The 17,384-nt window shown below is 59.4% G+C and overlaps 1 protein-coding gene across 7 annotated transcripts in view; it reads right to left on the reverse strand.

Moving 5' to 3' along the window:
• Positions 1 to 17,384, reverse strand: part of NFIC (nuclear factor I C) — a 141,679-nt gene that overhangs the window by 27,141 nt on the left and 97,154 nt on the right. For 5 of the 7 annotated variants that reach the window (XM_077805423.1, XM_077805421.1, XM_077805419.1 and 2 more), the window contains exons 4-8: positions 13,435 to 13,509; positions 12,877 to 13,000; positions 10,359 to 10,483; positions 2,383 to 2,505; positions 1,386 to 1,570 (exon numbers count right to left, since the gene is read on the reverse strand). In XM_077805423.1, the coding sequence (XP_077661549.1) occupies positions 1,386 to 1,570; positions 2,383 to 2,505; positions 10,359 to 10,483; positions 12,877 to 13,000; positions 13,435 to 13,509 (632 nt within the window). The remainder of the gene's footprint in view (positions 1 to 1,385; positions 1,571 to 2,382; positions 2,506 to 10,358; positions 10,484 to 12,876; positions 13,001 to 13,434; positions 13,510 to 17,384) is intronic. The other 2 variants (XM_077805426.1, XM_077805425.1) reach the window with 1 other exon arrangement.

Consider the following 17,384-nt stretch of genomic DNA (forward strand, 5'->3'; position numbering starts at 1 on the left):
GGAGAGAGGCAGGGGCATGTATGTGGGAGAGAGGATACAGGACCTACTACCACTGCCAGCTTGGCAAGCGCTCCCTCGGCGTGGGAGTGGCAGGACGGGGTTCTAGTCCTGGCTGGGGGGGTCCAGGCTGTCTCAGCAGCAGGTGGATGAGTCCTGACCTGCTCCTGCGCTGCTGGAACTGTCCAGGGTGCTGCAGGGGGGCCAGAGGGGGCCAGAGCAGAAGCTAAGGAAGAGGTTTCATAGCAGAAGGCGACACAGAGAGAAGACAGTCCCCCCGCCCCCCCGGGGACCAGGCAGCACTAACAGGGCCTGGGGCAAGGGAAACAGCACAACCCCATGCACCATGGGTGCCTGGCACGGAATGAGTTGGGGGGGGTCGAAAGATACCTGGCAGCACAGGTAAAGTGTGTGTGGGGGGGTTGTCATCCGCACACGTGCTGCGGGACAGACAGTTCATGGGTCTGTGGGGCAGGAAACCCCTCTACTCTCGCAATGGACTTGGGCCTTAGCTTTTGAAAATCGTTTGTTATCCTTCAAAGGACGCTCTAAAGAGAGAAATGGTCGGTCCCCCCCTCCATCCTTCCCCTGGTGCTGTGTCCTAGCGCCTGCCAGCATTACAGACTGAGCTAATTTCCTTTCTGCCCCAGCCTGGCTGCATTGGCTCAGTTTCACTTTCTGTTTATTGTCAGTTTCACTTCCTAGTTCTCAGTCCTGGCAGGGTGTGGTGGCAGGGGGCTTTCCCATGCACCAGGGGCTGGCCCCAGTCCAGCAACACCCCTTCCCTGGCCCGCTTTGCAGTCAAATGAAAGAGGAAAAGATACTAATTGGTATTTAAAAATAATAATCAAACCATGTTCTCGGGGGTTTGTCCTGGGCCAGAGAATGAAACCCCCTGCTCCCAGCGAACGCCTCAGGGACAGGAAAACGACCCGGGGGAGTGGAAAAGCACTGCTCCTACCTGCAAATGGGCTGCACCCGGGATGGGATGTTCTTTCGGGGCAAAGTGTCAGCGTTTCTCTGCTGTGGAGGGGCCCGCCACAGGCCTGCGCCCCAGCCAAGCCCACAGGCTGTCTGTGAGCAGTGCACAGGTGTGTGTGTGCGGGGGGGGGGGGGAGGCATTTCACCCTGACGGAAACCCAGAGAAACCCCATCTATCTCATCTAGCTCCTACGGTGCCGCTCGGTGCAGTCTCCGAGCTCGGGTGCCTCAGGCTGGCGACAGCATGGAGAGCTGGGGCAAGCCGTCCCCAGCTCACAGGTCTCCGATGCTGCGGGACGTGCCGGTCCAGTCTGGCAGGAGCCAGGTTGCATCGGCCCTGTGGGACTCTCCCCCACACAGGCCCCAGGGTGGGGGAGCGGTGGGGGGCTGCCTAGGCAGCTCCTTACCGGTCCAGGCTGCTGATTGGACGGGTCGCAGGCCAGTGAGACGAGATCTTTCAGAGGGTCCTGCGGATTGAGATGAGGCGGGTACCGTATGGCCGTGTGGGGGAAGTAGGTGGAGGCCGCCTGGGGGAGGATCGAGGTGGTGGGGAAATGCAGAGTAGATGAAGGGTGTGGGCTTCGAGCGATACCTAGAGCCGGGGAGAGACAAAGAGAGGACTGGGGTGGCCTTCATTCGGAGCCCCGGGCCAGGCAGCGCCCTAGCACCCCCTCCTGCCCCACAGGCACTCCGCTCTGGTTCCGGTGCCCCCTTAATGGTGGGGTGTGTGGCAGCCCCACACAGCCCAGCTGCCTTATACCTACGACTTTGTATCGCACCGTGCTCGGGGTGTCGCGGTGGGGCAGTGGGACCCGGGAGCCAGGGATTCCCGAGCCCTCATCCTGCCTCTGACCCCGAGGCCCCTCTATGGCCTTGGGCAAGTCACTGAACCTCGCACTGTGCCTCAGTTTTCCCCATCTGCGGACGGGGACCCCGATCCTTACCTGCCTCTGGGGCCGGGGGGAAGGTGCGTGGAGGAATCCGCTGACGCTGGTGAAGCATTTGGCAGACGAACGGTGCTAACTAACCATTGCCATTCGCAAACCAGTCCCGCTCTGAGAAACCACCCTGTTTAAACCCCCGTCCCTCCCCACCCCCAATCACACAGGGCCCAGCCCACAAGCCCAAGGGATGCTGGGCTAAAAACCAAGCTGGGTTCTTTCTGCCCCCAACCCTGGTCACGCAGACCCTGCAGACTGTAGCTGGCGGCTCTCCCTTGCAAATTCTTCAGAGCTGGCCCTTTGCCTGCAGGGGGCCTGGCAGGCTGAGGGCGCAGCAGAAATGATACCAGCCACACATGCATTAGTGCAGCCCCCGCCTGAGCCCCCCGCCCAGCCTCCCTTCCCGGGCAGTGAATGACAAAGGAACCGCCCTGCCCTGCTGCCCCCGGAGACCCAGACTCACCGCTGTGTACGGCAATGACCGGACGGTGATGCTGGGTGAAGCTCAGCCTTGGAGAGGAGTCCTGGGGCGATGGGCTGTTGAAGGGCGATTTGTCGATCTCCGTCTTTTTCACGGGGGAGATGCCTAGTGAGCGGTGGGAAAAGCAGAAACGGCGCCATTAAGGGTCAGCCCCCCGCTGCTCGGGCCCACGATGGTGCCCAGGGGCAGCATTTAAAAGGCCCATAAATGAAATCCACAGCGGAGCCCATCAGAAGCACCATTCAGTGTCAGGCGTCAGGGCAGAATCTGATCCCCAGGGTCAGGAAGGGTTCCCCCTCCCACCAGGCATACCATCCCCTGGAGCGCTAGGCTCAGAGGCCGGAGGCCAGAGGAGATGGCCAATGAATGGATTCACTCTGGCCCTGGCCCAAGGCACTGACAGCCCAGTGAAATCACCACTGTGACTGGGGAGAGTGAGAGGGGGGCTCCCTCCAGCGACTGAGCCTAGAACCAGGGGGAGCAAACATCAGAACGGCCACACTGGGTCAGACCAAAGGTCCATCCAGCCCAGTATCCTGTCTTCTGACAGTGGCCAGTGCCAGGTGCCCAAGAGGGAAGGAACAGAACAGGGAATCATCCAGTTATCCATCCCGTCCCTATTCCCAGACCCTGGGGCAGGGGCTACCCTTGGTATCCCTAGGCGAGGGTTTGCATGCAGTGCAGCTCGGCGCCTATGGGGCGCTGTGGGAGCAAGGAAGGGCTCTGGCGTGCCCAGCGTTAACCAGGAAAGGGGGCTGGGTTGGGCTGGGCTGGGCTGGGCTGGGCGTCACTGGCCAAGACGCAGCGGAAAGAACTCCAGGGGCATGGCTGGCTTATTGCTGTGCAGAGCCAGCAGGGGGCGCAGCACCCAGAGACGCTCCTGAGGCCCTGTCACAGCCACTAATTTGCTCTCGTTAATTAGGTAGCGACAGAGGGATGGGCAGGAGCTTATGAAGTGGGTCACGTTCCCTGGCTCAACTGCTTGGCTCGCAGGGGGTCGAAGTGACAAGCTGACTGCCAAGCGTGTGTGTGTGTGCAAATGGTTATGTGTGCAAATGTGTGCGAGTGCACAGTTGTGCATTTGTACACATGGGCGTGCAGCAGGGTCGGTATGTGTATGTGCATGGGTATTCATATGTACGTGAGTGGACACACCGGTATGCAGCGGCGTGCGTGCATGGATATGTGTGTGTGTTTACACATGGGTAGGCGCGTGTGTGAGTGGGTGTGTGCAGACACAAGGGTAGGCGTGTTTGCACGTGCGTGTGCGTGTGTTCACATTGGCATACAGGTGCTGGCAGGAGTATGCATCCCCAGGTGTGCAGGTGTCTCCCTCCTCCCCATTGGGCAGCCTCACCCCACTGCACATGGCTCCAGTTCCGTGTTTCCGACCCGCTTCTCCCGCCCTCAGGGCGAATGGCCCAGCGGGCCCTGACCTGGGAAGCTGGGGGGAGGAGCACATAGCAGGCGAGCTCTGCGCAAGGCCACCCACCCGAACCTCGTCCTGGCCTCTCCAGGACCGAAACCCATCACCTGCCGCCCGAGCCGCGTCTCCTGCACCCTGCTGAGCAGAGCCCTTGGGGTTGGCATGTTCCTCCCCCCCTGTCCCGTCCCGTCCCTGCCAGCCACGCAGGGCCCAGGCTACCGGGGGAACCGCCGGCTCTGCAGGGCACACTGTCCACAGCACCAGCGCTCTGCCCACAGGAAGGCTGGGGCCGTAGTTACGCAGCCAGGAATAGAGCAAATAGAGGCCCAGGCCAGGCAGCGGCAGGGAAATACCCAAGGCAGGGGGATCCAGGCCCAGGGTGGGGAGGGGAGGGCCGTACAGGCCCAGGGCAGGCGGGAGCAGGGCCGTACAGGTCCAGGGCAGGCGGGAGCAGGGCCGTACAGGCCCAGGGCAGTTGAGGGCAGGGCCAGACAGGCCCAGGACACGCTGGAGCTGGGCTGTACAGCCTCGGGGCAGTGGGGGTAGGGTTGCCAAGTGTCCGGGTTTCAACTGGAACGCCCAGTTGAAAAGGGACCCTGGCGGCTCCGGTCAGCACTACTGACCGGGCAGCTAAAAGTCTGGTTGGCGATGCAGTGGGGCTAAGGCAGGCTCCCTCCCTGTCCTGGCTCTGCATGACTCCCGGAAGTGGCCGGCATGTCCGTCTCCTAGGTCTAAGGGTTGCCACAGGGGCTCTGCATGCTGCCCCTGCCCTGAGCACCAGCTCCGCAGCTCCTATTGGCCAGAAACAGCAGCCAATGGGAGCTGTGGGGTGGCACCTGCGGGTAGGGGCACTGCACAGAGTCTCTGTGGCCCCTCCGCCTAGGAGCTGGACATGGGGGGCAGGCCATACAGGCCCAAGGCAGGCGGGGTCAGGGCCGTACGGAGGGGGTTGGGCCCAGGGCAGGCGGGGGCAGGGCTGTACAGGCCCAGGGCAGGCGGGGGCAGGGCTGTACAGGCCCAGGGCAGGCGGGGGCAGGGCTGTACAGGCCCAGGACACGCTGGAGCAGGGCTGTACAGGCCCAGGGCAGGTGGGGACCGGGTCAGACAGGCCCAGCCTGGATAAATTGAGGTGGATCTGATGGCTGTGGTGTTCTACGCTGGTGACTGAGTTGAGAAGGCAGCCCTGCGGCGACAGGCCATTAAATCCTGAGCCATGTAAGCACCTCCCTCATTCTCTGTGCGACGTGGGCACTATGCCCCCAGCGTGGCCGACCACCCTGCCGGGCCTTTGCTTTCCCCACTGGGGGATCTGTCAGGGCAGAGGTGCCTGTGTCGAGGAGAATGGGAACCAGCCAAGCCCCGCTTTATCAGCCCTGTCGAAGCAAACGGGACGGAGACGCTCTTTTTCCCTCTGCCACTGGGCGTCACCCAAAGTAAAGGAAACCCTCTGGATCTAGATCTGCTCTGCTCAGCTTGTGGTGCTGAGTCACTGGCATTCCTGGAGGCAGGAGACCCCCGCCCCAGCCCTGCCCCGTTATGGGCCCCAGCCGGGATAGTTGGCTGTTGATTTATGAGGAAAGATTAGGAGAGCTAAAAATATGTTGAGCTTTGCAGAGTGCTGAGCTGGGGTATTCGAGCCCTGAGCACAAGGAGCCAAAAGGCATAAACACCATGGGGGGGAAGGGTTGCTGAGCAGGGGAAATGTCCCTGCGATGAGATCGTCTCCCCAAGGCCAGTGTAGGCCCCCCACCCCCACAGACCTGTGAGGACAGGTGTATGGGGGACAGGAGGAGGAGTGGCTGGAGTGCTGTGTGGGCTGGCTATTCGGGGCTGCACAGGGGTCCATGCAGGGCCAGTATGGCTGCAGTAAGGCAGAGCAGCCCCAGGGCTATTCTAACACACCGGGGCAGTCCCGCCCCCATCCCAGCCCAGAATTTGGGAGGTTCAAAGGTGGTGTAAAGCCCCCTTTGCCTGCTATCTCCCGAGCTGATTCGGGCGTGGCACTGCCCAGTCTGACCTTGCACTTGCACTAGGAGGCATGCAATGACACAGCTGCCGTTGCTCCCCAATGGCACCGAACACCCAGGAGTTGCTGGCTTACAGTTATACCGGAGAAGGGCTGGAACCGAACCCCCACGGGGAGGGGCTCCCAACCCAGCCTCTGATCCACACCAACTTGCAAAGAGCTCTCCTTGTCTGCACCACTGGCCTCTTGGCTCTAATCGCCAGGGGCCAACCCCCCTTGCCAGCACAGAAATGGGGGTCAAGATCTTTGTTGCTTCGGTCTGGGAATGCAGGGCAGGAATCTCCTCCCAGCAGTGCCTATCGCTGGCCTCCAGCACGGGCTGGATCTGCTGAGAACAGGCCCAGCATATCCTGCCTCCCATCGGGCTGCGTGTGCTGTGAGAACAGTACCCATGCCAGCGTAGGGGGCCTAGCTAAGGTAGGTGACAAGGGGAAGCCCTGGGTGAAGGGCTTTGACCCATGTGGAAGGCTTGGGCTCAGCAGGAGCTTTAGCCAGAAATTCGGGTCGGTTTTTAAAACAGGCCCGGACGCCTGGGTTCTCCAGGGCTGGGCACCACAGTCCCGCTGGCTCATCCTCGCTTTCAGAGGGCCAAACACTGCAGTTTTATCCTCCCGCTGAGCAAAGGCTGGCAGACTCGGTCCTAGAGGTGACAGGGCCCAGGTCTCCAGGCTGGTGGTCTCTGCCCCCAGCTTGCCTCACTGCCTTTCACCCAGGAGCCAGCTGCACGTGTCGAAATGGAACAGCTGCCCCCCAGTGTTCACCAGCTCTCCCTAGTGTCCTCCAGCGTGCACTGCACCTGCTCCACCCTGCTCTATTCTGACCCCTGGCTGCCCACAGGACTGACTGTCTTCCCCCGTGCTCCCTGGTGCCCAGGCCTCTCCGGGCACAGGACATGGACAGCTGCGCCCCAGGGGATTTGGGGAGAGGAGTTGGAGGAACTGGCTCCCCCCATGCCTGCAAGTGATTCCAGCTGGCAGGCCCAGAGGCGGCGTGCGGCTGGCTGGGGATGGCTCCCCTTGCTGCTGGGGAAGGATGGTGTCTCTGGCTGGAGTGCCTGATTCTCTGCTCTCCCCCTGGGCTGTACAGGGCAGCCCCCATCCTGGGCAGCTGCTTCCTCTGACCCAGCCCCGCCACTTGCCCACTGCAATCCCTCTCCATGCCCCTTGACCCCGTCTCCCACTGCTCCGCCCTTCCCCTTCCGCCCCTCCCCAATTCACCCCAGGCCCTCCTCTCTGCTGTGCCCTGCATTCAACCCGGCCTCTGCTTCCCCCCCAGGCCACAGCTTCCCCTGCAGCCCCCTCAGCCCATGGGCATTGGCAGAACTCTCCCACCAGGGCTGAGCCCTGTGGCTGCGCACGACACTGGGCATCCCCTGGAGAGGGCATGTGGCTCGTCTGCCCTTCCCCATCCTGGTACCCGGGGCTCCCCCCGGCCTGAAGTGGGGAACTCTGAGAGGGAGTTAATCCTGCTGCCATAGTGCCATGGAGGATTTATCTCCAGCCATTCGGCCCAGCCGGCCTTAATGGGTTTAGCCCGTTCTCAGACGTTCATTTAGGAGGATTTCACAGAACATCCAGTTCAGGATTGAAATAAACCCCCCTGCGAGGCACCGGCTAAGCACATCCCTTCTCAGATGGCTTACACCCTCCCCTCCCCGGCCAGGCTTGGGGGGCACAGCGAGAGAGGGACTCATGCACTCGCACCCAGAGCTGAGGTTCTCCCTGAACTCCAACAGCTGGCGGAGCTAGTGAGTCGAGGGGAAAAAAAAGAAAGCTGCAGCCCAGGAGGGCCAAGGGTTGGAGCAGGGCGTTTGGGAACCAGGACTCCTGGGTTCTGTTCCTGGCTCTGGGTGAGCACTCCTCCTTGCCACCATGCCTACAATGTCTTGACAGTGACTGGCTACTCTGGCTGCCCAGCAGTCTGTAGACAGCTAGGTAAGGCAGAGCAACCCCAGGGCTATTCCACCACACCTGGGGCAACCCAGCTCCCAGTACAGTCCAGACCCAGACAGGGCACACAACACGATCTGTCTGTGACGTAGAAAGCTTCTCTTTGTTCTGTGTTTCTTCAACACCTAGCAGGCCAGGGACCTGGGCGGCCCAGGAGGCTGCTAGGGGCTACTCCCTCTAGCAAATATCGAAGGGGCCAGCAAAACTCAGGAGCCTGAACAGAGGAAGATTGCATAACCTGTCCTCGGGATCTTTAAAGCAATGCTCACATTCATCATCATCAATAGAGCCAGCTGGAAAAGGGCATTTCCCAGGAAAAACTCAGACAGCAAAAATGCAGGGTGGGGGTGCAGGGTTTACATAATAACCTGCCTTGTTTTTTGTTTTTCATTAAAAAAAACTCCCCCAAATTTCTAAAGAAAAGGGGGTTTTGTGTGGAAAATTTTCATTTTGGAAAAGAAAAAGGCCCTTTTACATCCAAAACCAGCTTTGACCAAAAAGCTCAGCCGGCTCTGGGATTTTCCAATCCCAGGGTAAAGTGCTTTGCAGCTGCTAACTCAGAACACCACCAAGACGCCTCCCCACTTGGGGTCAGCGCCATTCTCCCCAAGGTGCGGAAACCGAGGCACAGAGAACAGACGGGCCAGCCCAAAGTACTGAGTCAGTGCTGGGACTAGAACCCAGGAGTCCTGTGTCCCCAGCACCGATACCTTGCCCTTGGTTCTCAGGCTGGTGTAAATCAGGAGGAAATCCAGGGAGGAAAATGGACTAGATTCTGCTCTGGGACAGATTCTGCACCAGGTCTCTCGGTGTGCTCTGCTGCCCAGAACTGCTGGAGCTCAGAGTTCTCTGCCCCCCTGCTGGAGAAGGAGGGGCTGTGTACACTGTCCTAGGTGCCCCCCAGCTGGGCCAGGTCCCTCACAATTAGATTCTGGCTTGATGGTGCAAAGCCCAGAACAGGTGTCCAGCTTGCGATATGGCACTTCCAGCAGGGCTCAGGGGACACCTGCAGTCCAGACAGCCTCCCGGTCGGACGACAGGGTCCGCGCCCCACAGGGCAGACAAAGGATCAGGCTGTGATTCTGTTCTGGCCCTGGACCCCCAGGACGGCACAGGTTCTGGAAGGGGGCTCAGGATCTGGGAGTCTGAAACACCCACCCCCAGCGCACCTTTGCATACACACAAACACACAGGTGCACACGGACACAGTGTAGGGGGAGGACCAGGGGCCAGGCCCAAGGACTGGGGGTGGGGAATAGTTTGGGGTTCTCAGGCTGAGAGGCAGGAAAGCTAAAGAGCCCCTTTCAAAACGTCCCTAACCATGTGAAGCTGGGGGGTGAATCCCACGGGGCCATTAGCTGCCAGTGCCCGCTGCCCCCCAACCCAGCAGATCCCCGGGGAACCTCCCCACGCCTGCTTCCTGGGTGGCCGGCTACATTTAAAGGGGAGGGGACAGAAATCGCAAGATTATAAAAAGAAATACATACAAGATAATGTACAACCCCCCTTCCCCCCGGCGGTCCTTGCAGGGAGAACTGGCGCCGCATGGGACCCCAGGAACCAGCCATCTGAAAAAGGGTCTGTATTGCTTTAATTAGCTCAGCCAACCCCCACCCCCTTCTCTTAATGAACGGCTAATTGGGGCTGTCTAGACAGGAAGACAAAACATCAAACAAGGAAGAAATCCCTCCTCAGTAATATGGGGCACCTGTGGAGAGGGGGAGCGGTGGGGGCAGGGCCCCAGCCTGGCAGTGCACAGAGGGGCACAGGGCAGCAGGGGCAGGGACACAGCGAGTGCAGGGGCCGGGCGGGGAGCCAGGTGGCCTCCTGAGCGGGGAAGTCAGTTCACGGGAAGAGCTGCTGGCCCTCCCCTGGAAGATTCATTGACACAGACCCTCTGTGGGGATCCCAGCCCCAACTCCAGAGACCCTGTGCTGGGGGAGACCCTGTGGACCCATGGAAATTTCCGGCACAGCTAGAGAAATCTGCGTGCACCTACTGAGGGCTCCTACAGCGCTGCCAAGGACCCAGCCAGGAGCTCCGGTAGTGAGCCCAGCATGCCTGGCAGAGCGAGACTGCGGCTGATGGTCTCTGGCAGAGGTAGGATGGCACGCTGGCTCACCCCCTGGCCATGCCCCCACATACAGCACCTGTGAAGCCAGTGATCAGCAGCAGGGATGCCCCAGGATGCAGGGGACAGCTCCTTTCCCTGCTCTGCCTCGGCGGGGAAGGGATAGCTCAGTGGTTTGAGCATTGGCCTGCTAAACCCAGGGTTGTGAGTTCAATCCTTGAGGGGGCCATTTAGGATTCTGGGGCAAATATTGGGGATTGGTCCTGCTTTGAGCAGGGGGTTGGACTAGATGACCTCCTGTGGTCCCTTCCAACCCTGATGTTCTATGATAATCTAGGTCTCTCATCGCCTGGGGGATCCTCTGAACCAGGAACCGGCTCCTAAGCCAAAGTGACAAACCCGGAAAGGAGAAGCCGGGTTCACCGCCCCACCTGGTGCCAGAGCCAGGAGAACATGCAAGGGAAGGGCCCCGGGTGGGATACCTACCCCCTTCCATGTCTTCTGTCCAATTGCGGCTGCTGCTCGTGGGCGAGCTGGGCGAGGTGTAGTACTCGCCCCCCGGACTCGTGTCTATGTCGTCCTCCATGGAGCCAGACTTGTGTCGTTTACTCCTGGGGAAGGGGAGGGAGGAGAATTGTTCGATGGAGAGTTGTTCGATGCGCCAGGGTCTTTCGCTGCCATAGGCTCCTCCTGAGAGCCCAGGGGTGGCAGGCAGGGCTCGGGCGCTCTGTCCCTCGCTGTGTTGTGCAGTCTAATGATTAGCACCAAGGATTAGGAGTCCAGATGCCTGGGTTCTGTACCCAGCTCTGGGAGGGAAGTGTAGTCTAGTGGTTAGAGTAAGGGACTCTGCCCTGAATGGCTATTTGACCTCAGGCGAGTCGCCAGCCCAGTCTTATGGCCCTATTCCTTGAGTGAGTGGCCCACCTGACACGGGACAGGGCTGCAGGAATGTGACTTTATCACCTCGCAGGGCAGCTGGGAGCGCTCATTACTCGGGGCATGCTCCACTCTGGGGCAGAGTGTCCCCTGGGGTGCACATGGCAGAAGAGGAGGCTACCGACTTCATGCACATGGAGATTCTTGGGCCAAGCCCATATGGACGTGGCACATTATGGCTGCTGCCAGGGAGGAGCTGGTGGCAGGGAGCCCTGGGGTCAGTGACAAGAAGAAATGAAGCTGCTGGGCCCAATACTCCTCTCAGTTACACCCATGCGACCCCAGTGGGCTCCAAGAGGAAGGGGTGGTCTGGGAGCCAGACTGGGGGCTTGTGTTCATGCACATGGCTGCAGCGTCAGAAGAGCTGCTCCCCTCGGCCTTGCTAATCCACCTCCCGAAGAGGGGTCCTTGTGTCAAGGGAAGAAGCCCTCCCACGCACTTCTGCAGGGGGCTAAGGGGTGGAACTGCGTTGCTCGGGGGTGGATTTTTCACACCCCTGCGCAACGCAGTGATACTGAGACGGGCCTGTAGCATCAGCCTGGTCTGTGAAGCAAGCCAGGCCAGAAACAGGCCCCAGTGCGGCCAGCAATGCCCGGAGTGCCAATTAACTCTAAGCATGTGCCCGAGGGCGTGGCTGACCCACGCTGGCCCCGATCAAAGACGAGAGAAAGGAAGGGGCTCCCTGAGGCTTCATCCACTCTGCCAACCAGTGAGGTGAGGCCGGCAGGATCCCCCTCCCCTTGCCTAGCTCATCTGGTGGGAAATCCACAGGGCCTGGTCTCTGCCAGCACGTTCCCTGGCAGGGGAAATGGACACTGTGGGCCAAATTCTGCTCTCCAGTAACCTGGCAGAGCCCATGAGAGCCAAATTCTGCCCAGAGACCTAAGCGGGCTGCTTCTCCCTCAGCTCCCTGGCTCCTGTTCTCTCGTATTAGTTTACAGGGTGCACACCCGCAGCCACCGAATAATGTCATCCTCCCCGTTTGCCTCTGGGGGGAACGCAGCAGCTGTTTCATAGCCACACAGCAGTCTAGGACCGGAAGTGGCAGAGACCATATTCAGAGGGACGGGGATTACAGGGAGGCACAAGGTCCCGTCCGAAGGAGGCAGGGAGCCCGCACACGGCTGCTAATACTTCTCCTCATTCCTAAGCTTCCACCGGCCTCAGTCGCTATGCAACAGCCCCCAGGAGCTCAGTGCCCGAGCAGCAGGGGGGCCAGGCCTGCCTCAGGGGTGAAAGCCCCCATCACTGCTCCTCAAGCGGTCTCCCATCCAGCTCCTGCATAGCCTTGGCCCTGCTTAGATGGAAGCACGGACAGGCCCAGGCCGCCGGGGTGCTACAGCTGCCAAGCTCAGGGCTGCTCTAAGTTGGCCTTGGAAGCCACCAAGCCAACCCTGTTGGTTAACCATGTCGCTGTTGGATTTCTTCCCCGCAGGGCTGTGACCGCAGCAGGTCGCTGGCGCGCTGCAGCAATGATGGGGTTAAGTAACACATATCCCCCCTCCCCACCAGAGGAGGTTGGCAGGCTAGAGGCTGGGAGCCCGGGCAGCAGGAGTTCCCCAAGGACACAGTGTGCCAGGCAGGGAGAGGACTAGGAGTGAGGAGGAGAGGAGCCCGCACTGGATTCTGGCTACAGCCCAGCAAAGGGAAAAACCTGCCCTGGATTTCTGTTCTGTGGACCAAACTACCCCAGAGCTGGGGCCGCGCAGGAGGAGGTTTACGCTGCTGCCCGGTGTGTGTGTGCAGGAGTCCACGGACGTGCATGAGACTCCAAGCGTGCCTGGGTGGCTCTGTCGGTGTGTGTGACTGGAGCGTCATGCGTGTCCCCGTGTGCGTGTACATGTCTGTACATCCGGGTCTCTGCGTGCATGGCAGAGCGCGTGTGCCCAGGAAGGCGCTTGCACGCATGTGACTAGGCATGCCAGCAGGCCCCGCATCTGGCTGAAGCAGGACTGAACCTGCCTTGCCCTTCCCACACCGTGCTGCACAGAGAAGGCCTAGAAAAGGCCCAGCCCAGCCCTCGCCTGGCCCTGCTGCCCCCAGAGCCCGTGCTGAGGCTGGTACGTACCCGCTGGAGGAGGTGCTGGGGAGCGTCCTTCTCATGCCAGTGCTCGAGGGGTTCAGATCATAGGCCAGATGACCCTGCAACTCACCCAGAGAGAAATTTGGCCCCGTGCCTGTCACCACTGGTGCTGTGGATCACAACATAGAGAGACCCGCGTCAGGAGGGCTAATCAAACACCCAGCCTGGGGCAGGCACGTCCCGCTCGGTCAGAGCTCCCCTGGGCCTGCTGCTCCGCGGGAAAGCTGCATTTGCTACCCACTCCTGGGGGGAAATTCACCCTGGCCGTTATGCCAACTAGGACTGGTGCCCCCCACAGGGCTCAGGAACACAGCCATTGGCATGAGGCTGCCAGGCTGTGCCCAGACCTGCTCACCAAGCCCTGAGCCAAACTCCACGCAGTCTGCTCCCCTGGAGGGGCTGCGGGGGTGGAAGGGGAAGTGACTGGCTTTGCCTCACCCTGCAATGGCGTGTTTGTCAGCGCTAGGGAAAGTTCTGGGGCCCCACCGGCTTTCCTGCCTGCCGCCACGCACATGCGCCCCCAGCTGCCAGCCTGGTACTCACTTCGGGAGACCTGGATGAGCTCCGTGACGCTGAATACCCCTGACGTGACAAAGCTCTCCTGGAAGTCTGTTGTATCTGCCGCGGGGAGAGAGAGAGAGGTGAGAGGAGCAGAGAGACACGGCTCCGGGCACCCATCACTGGCACCAGAGTCGCCGCCATTCCCTCCCTGCGGCTCTAACTGGGGTGGGCTTCTGCCCCAGCCCTCCACCCATAACCCAACGTTTCGAGGACCTGCCTCTTTGCACGGCCGCCGGGGGCCACTGTTGCCCTGTAGTGCGTCATGACGCCCCGCCATAGTGACCGAGCAGCCTGGTGCCCAGGTCTCCGCAGATGGGGCGAGCTGGCTGGCTTGCTGGTCCCAGCCTTGCTCCTGGGAGCTGAGGCAGAGGCCTGCAGAAGGTCCAGGGCTCCCCTTCGCTAGGTCAGAGGCAAGGCCCTCAGGCTAGCTGAGCTGCCAGGTGCATTCCTGGCCCAGAGCAGCCTGGCCTGAGGTATTGCTGGCTCACTGAGTTAATTGCCCATCAATTAGCAGAGCCATGGGGCTGGGCTGGCTCCGGGTTTGGAGTGGGCCAGGGAGCCTTGTCACAATCCAGCCCAGGGGCCTAGATGCTGGAAGCCGTCGCTCTGCAGGGACCTAGGGGAGAGGAGCTCCTGGGTAGAGATGGCACCTCAGCTGCTGGCCACATCTCTGCAGAGAGGCCAGGGTGGGCAGGGCCGGAGATTCCCCCTCCCTCCTGCAGCATGTGCTGGGCATCGCTTCCCGGGGCTGCCAGCTCTCTAGAGCCCTAGCAAGGAAGAGATGCTGTAGCCGCCCCAAGATGCAGGACCCCGGGAACCTCCCATGGTCTGCTTGGGCCAATGGCTGGAGCAGACATTCCAGCAGCCTGGCTTCTCCCATGTTGCATGCATTAAAGCCGCGATCTGCATCCTCGCCCAGCAGCTGCCAGCCCATGGGCCCCTGCCAAGTTCCCAAGTCAGCCCAGATCCTCTTGCCCAACGGGCACCAGAGCAGCATCGGCATGGCCCAGCCTGGCTCCTCCCCACCCTTTTCACTCCTTGTCAACAACCCTGCCCTCTGAGCGCTGCCCGCTCCTGCCTGGGGCTCGGAGAGGGCGAGGGATCCCCAGCCCAGATCCCCAGGCGCTGGCTGTGAAATCTAATTTCCTATCTGTGTGACTCATGCTGGCTCCCACGTATTGCACCTGTGTGTCAGATATCCAGTAACTGACGTACATGTCATACTGACCTGACCCGCTTTCATGTCACACTCACATAGCTTAAAACCCCAACCCGTGGTGTGAAAGCAGCTCTAATTCTCTCCATGGGCTGGGTCATAAGTGCTCAGGGCGGCTGTAACTGTCTTGAAATTCTTAGCCAGAATGTTGCTTTAATCAGAGATACAACAGAGGCAGCTCAGGACTTGCCAGATTAGATCAGGGGCCCATCTAGCCTGGTATCCTGCCTCTAACAGCTGCTTCCGAGGAAGGGGCAAGAATCCCGCAGTGATGGGGTATCTGCCCCAGGCACAGGCCCCTCCTGGCCCCCATGGCTAGAAGTCAGCTCCTGCCCTGAAGCAGGAGGGTTCATTCTCCTTTCAAGCTCTTCTGCTTTTAAAACATTTACTCTGGATATTCTTGTTATGGCATGGGCACAGGACAGCAGGTAGTCCTGGCCTGGGTATGACTCAAGTTCCTTCACTTATTCCTAAATTAGTCAGCTGGGACCATTGTGGTCATCTCTTCTGAACTCCTGCACTAGTCCCTGAACTAATTCCTGGGGAACGAGCACAGAGCTGGGAGAACCCCCCCTCCCCACTTGATATAAAGATTTCCAGGGCTGAGAACCCCTCCACGGCCCCAGGCAAATTGTTCCAATGGTTAATTTGCCTCACTAAACAGTGCATCTTGTTTGTCATCTACGTTTGTCTAGCTTCAACTCCCAGCCACTGGCTTTCATTAGACCTTGCTCTGCTGGATTGAGGAGCCCTCGATTCTCAAATTCCTGCTCCCCATGCAGGTACTTACCATGTCACCCCTCACCCTTCTCTTTGCTAACCAGCTGGAGCGCCGAGAGTCTATCACTACAAGGCAGGTTTTCCAATCCTTTAGTCATTCTCAGGCCTCTTCTCTGAACCCTCCCCGATGATCAACATCTTCCTGAATTGTGGGCACCAGAACTGGACAAAGTCCCAGCGGTGGTCGCACCAGAGCCAAATCCAGAGATAAAAGAACCTCCCTATTCCTACTTGAGATTCCCCTGTTTCTACGTCCAAGGATCACAGTATCCCAGAGCGAGCTCAACTGATTATCCACCATGTGGATAATCCACCCAAAGTCCTGTTCAGAGGCACTGCTTCCCCAGGAGTACCCCAAAGAACTGTAGGGTTACAAGGGACCACAAGGGCCATCTAGTCTAACCCCTGCCAAGAGGCAGGATTTGCTGTGTCCAAGCCAGGTGGTTATCCAGCCTCCTTTCAAAACCCCCAGTGAAGGAGCTTCCACAACGTCCCGAGGCAGGTCTGGTCCACTGTCCTACTGTTCTTAGTGAGACAGACTCTAAATCTGCTCTGCCGTCGTTTGAACCCACTGCCTCTTCTCCTGCCCTGTGTGGCAAGAGAGAACGTTTCTCCATCTTCTTCATCGCCTCCTGTAGCGGTGGCACGTGCTCTGACTTCCTCCATGTGTGACTTTGCAGGTTGGCTGGTTGTGCCCAGCTCACCAGGCAAACTAGCCTGTTCTGTCTCCGAGACCTGTCAGCTTTGTTCTTCACCAACCTTTTTGTCATCTGCAAATTTTATCAGTGATGATTTGATGTTCTTGTCAAGGTCGTTGATAGAAATGTTTAATACTGATCCCAGAACTGATCCCACAGGATTCCACTAGAAGCACACTGACGATGCGTCCCCATTCAGTTACGTTCTGAGACCCATCAGTGAGCCAGTTTTTAGTCCATGTTATGGGCGCCGTGTTGATCTTGTATTGCTCTCGGTTTTTAATCAAAATATCCTAGAATACCAAGTCAAAATGCCTTACACTATTACCTGTACCAACCAAACTTGTAATCTCTTCAAAGAAATCTATCAAGTTAGGGTGACAAGATTTTTGCCTCAGTTTCCCCATCTGTAAAGTGGGGACAGTGACACTGGCCTGTATTTGTATTTGGGGACTGATAAGTCCTGTCTCAAGGCTGGTGTATGCAGTTCTGAGCATGGGAATCATCAGGGCGGGCTCGGTAGAACAGCAGCTAACTGGCACAAAGGCGGGATGGTCTTGGGCTGAGGCTGTGGGTCTGGGTCTCAGAAGAGCACACAGTTCAGAGGTCTGACCCCAGTCCTTCTGCAGATCCCCTGCGTGACCAGGGGCAAGTCCCTTTGGCTCTCTGGGTCTCAGCTTCCTGTCTTTAAAATGGAGATTAAAACTCCTTCTTTTGTCTGAATAGACTTTAAACTCTTCTGGGCAGGGGTGGATTCGACTGTATGTTTGTGCAGCGCACAGCACAATGGTCTAGGGCTGGCACGCAGCTTGCCAGCGGGGGTGGCCTCCAGGTGCCACTTCTCAGTAATAACTGATGGCTTAATAGTCCTGGATACTTCCGTCCCCCAGCTGGCAGTCAAGCTCCTGCCCGCATGCCCTGGGGCTGGCACACTGGCAGAGCTGAACGCAGGGGCCTCCGGCACGTGGTGGGTGACTCTGAAAACCAAACCCAGCCACAGGAGTGACTCAGTGGAAAGCAGCTGCAGGTGGGAGATCCTGGCGCTCACAGTGAGACAGCAAAGTCAGTGAACGGGGGCAAACTGCGAACTTGCCAGCTTGAGATGCAGCCCCCGTTCTGGGCACCTGATCCTACCACGGGCACCACCCCGCCTGTCTCCAGTTATCCTGCACCTGGAATCCCAGGGCATGCGCCCACTGTCCTGCAGCCCTCTGCCACAGGTCCACGCAAACACTCCA

This window comes from Eretmochelys imbricata, chromosome 25 (assembly GCF_965152235.1).
Source record: "Eretmochelys imbricata isolate rEreImb1 chromosome 25, rEreImb1.hap1, whole genome shotgun sequence".
In the NCBI taxonomy this organism is placed as follows: Eukaryota; Metazoa; Chordata; order Testudines; family Cheloniidae; genus Eretmochelys; species Eretmochelys imbricata.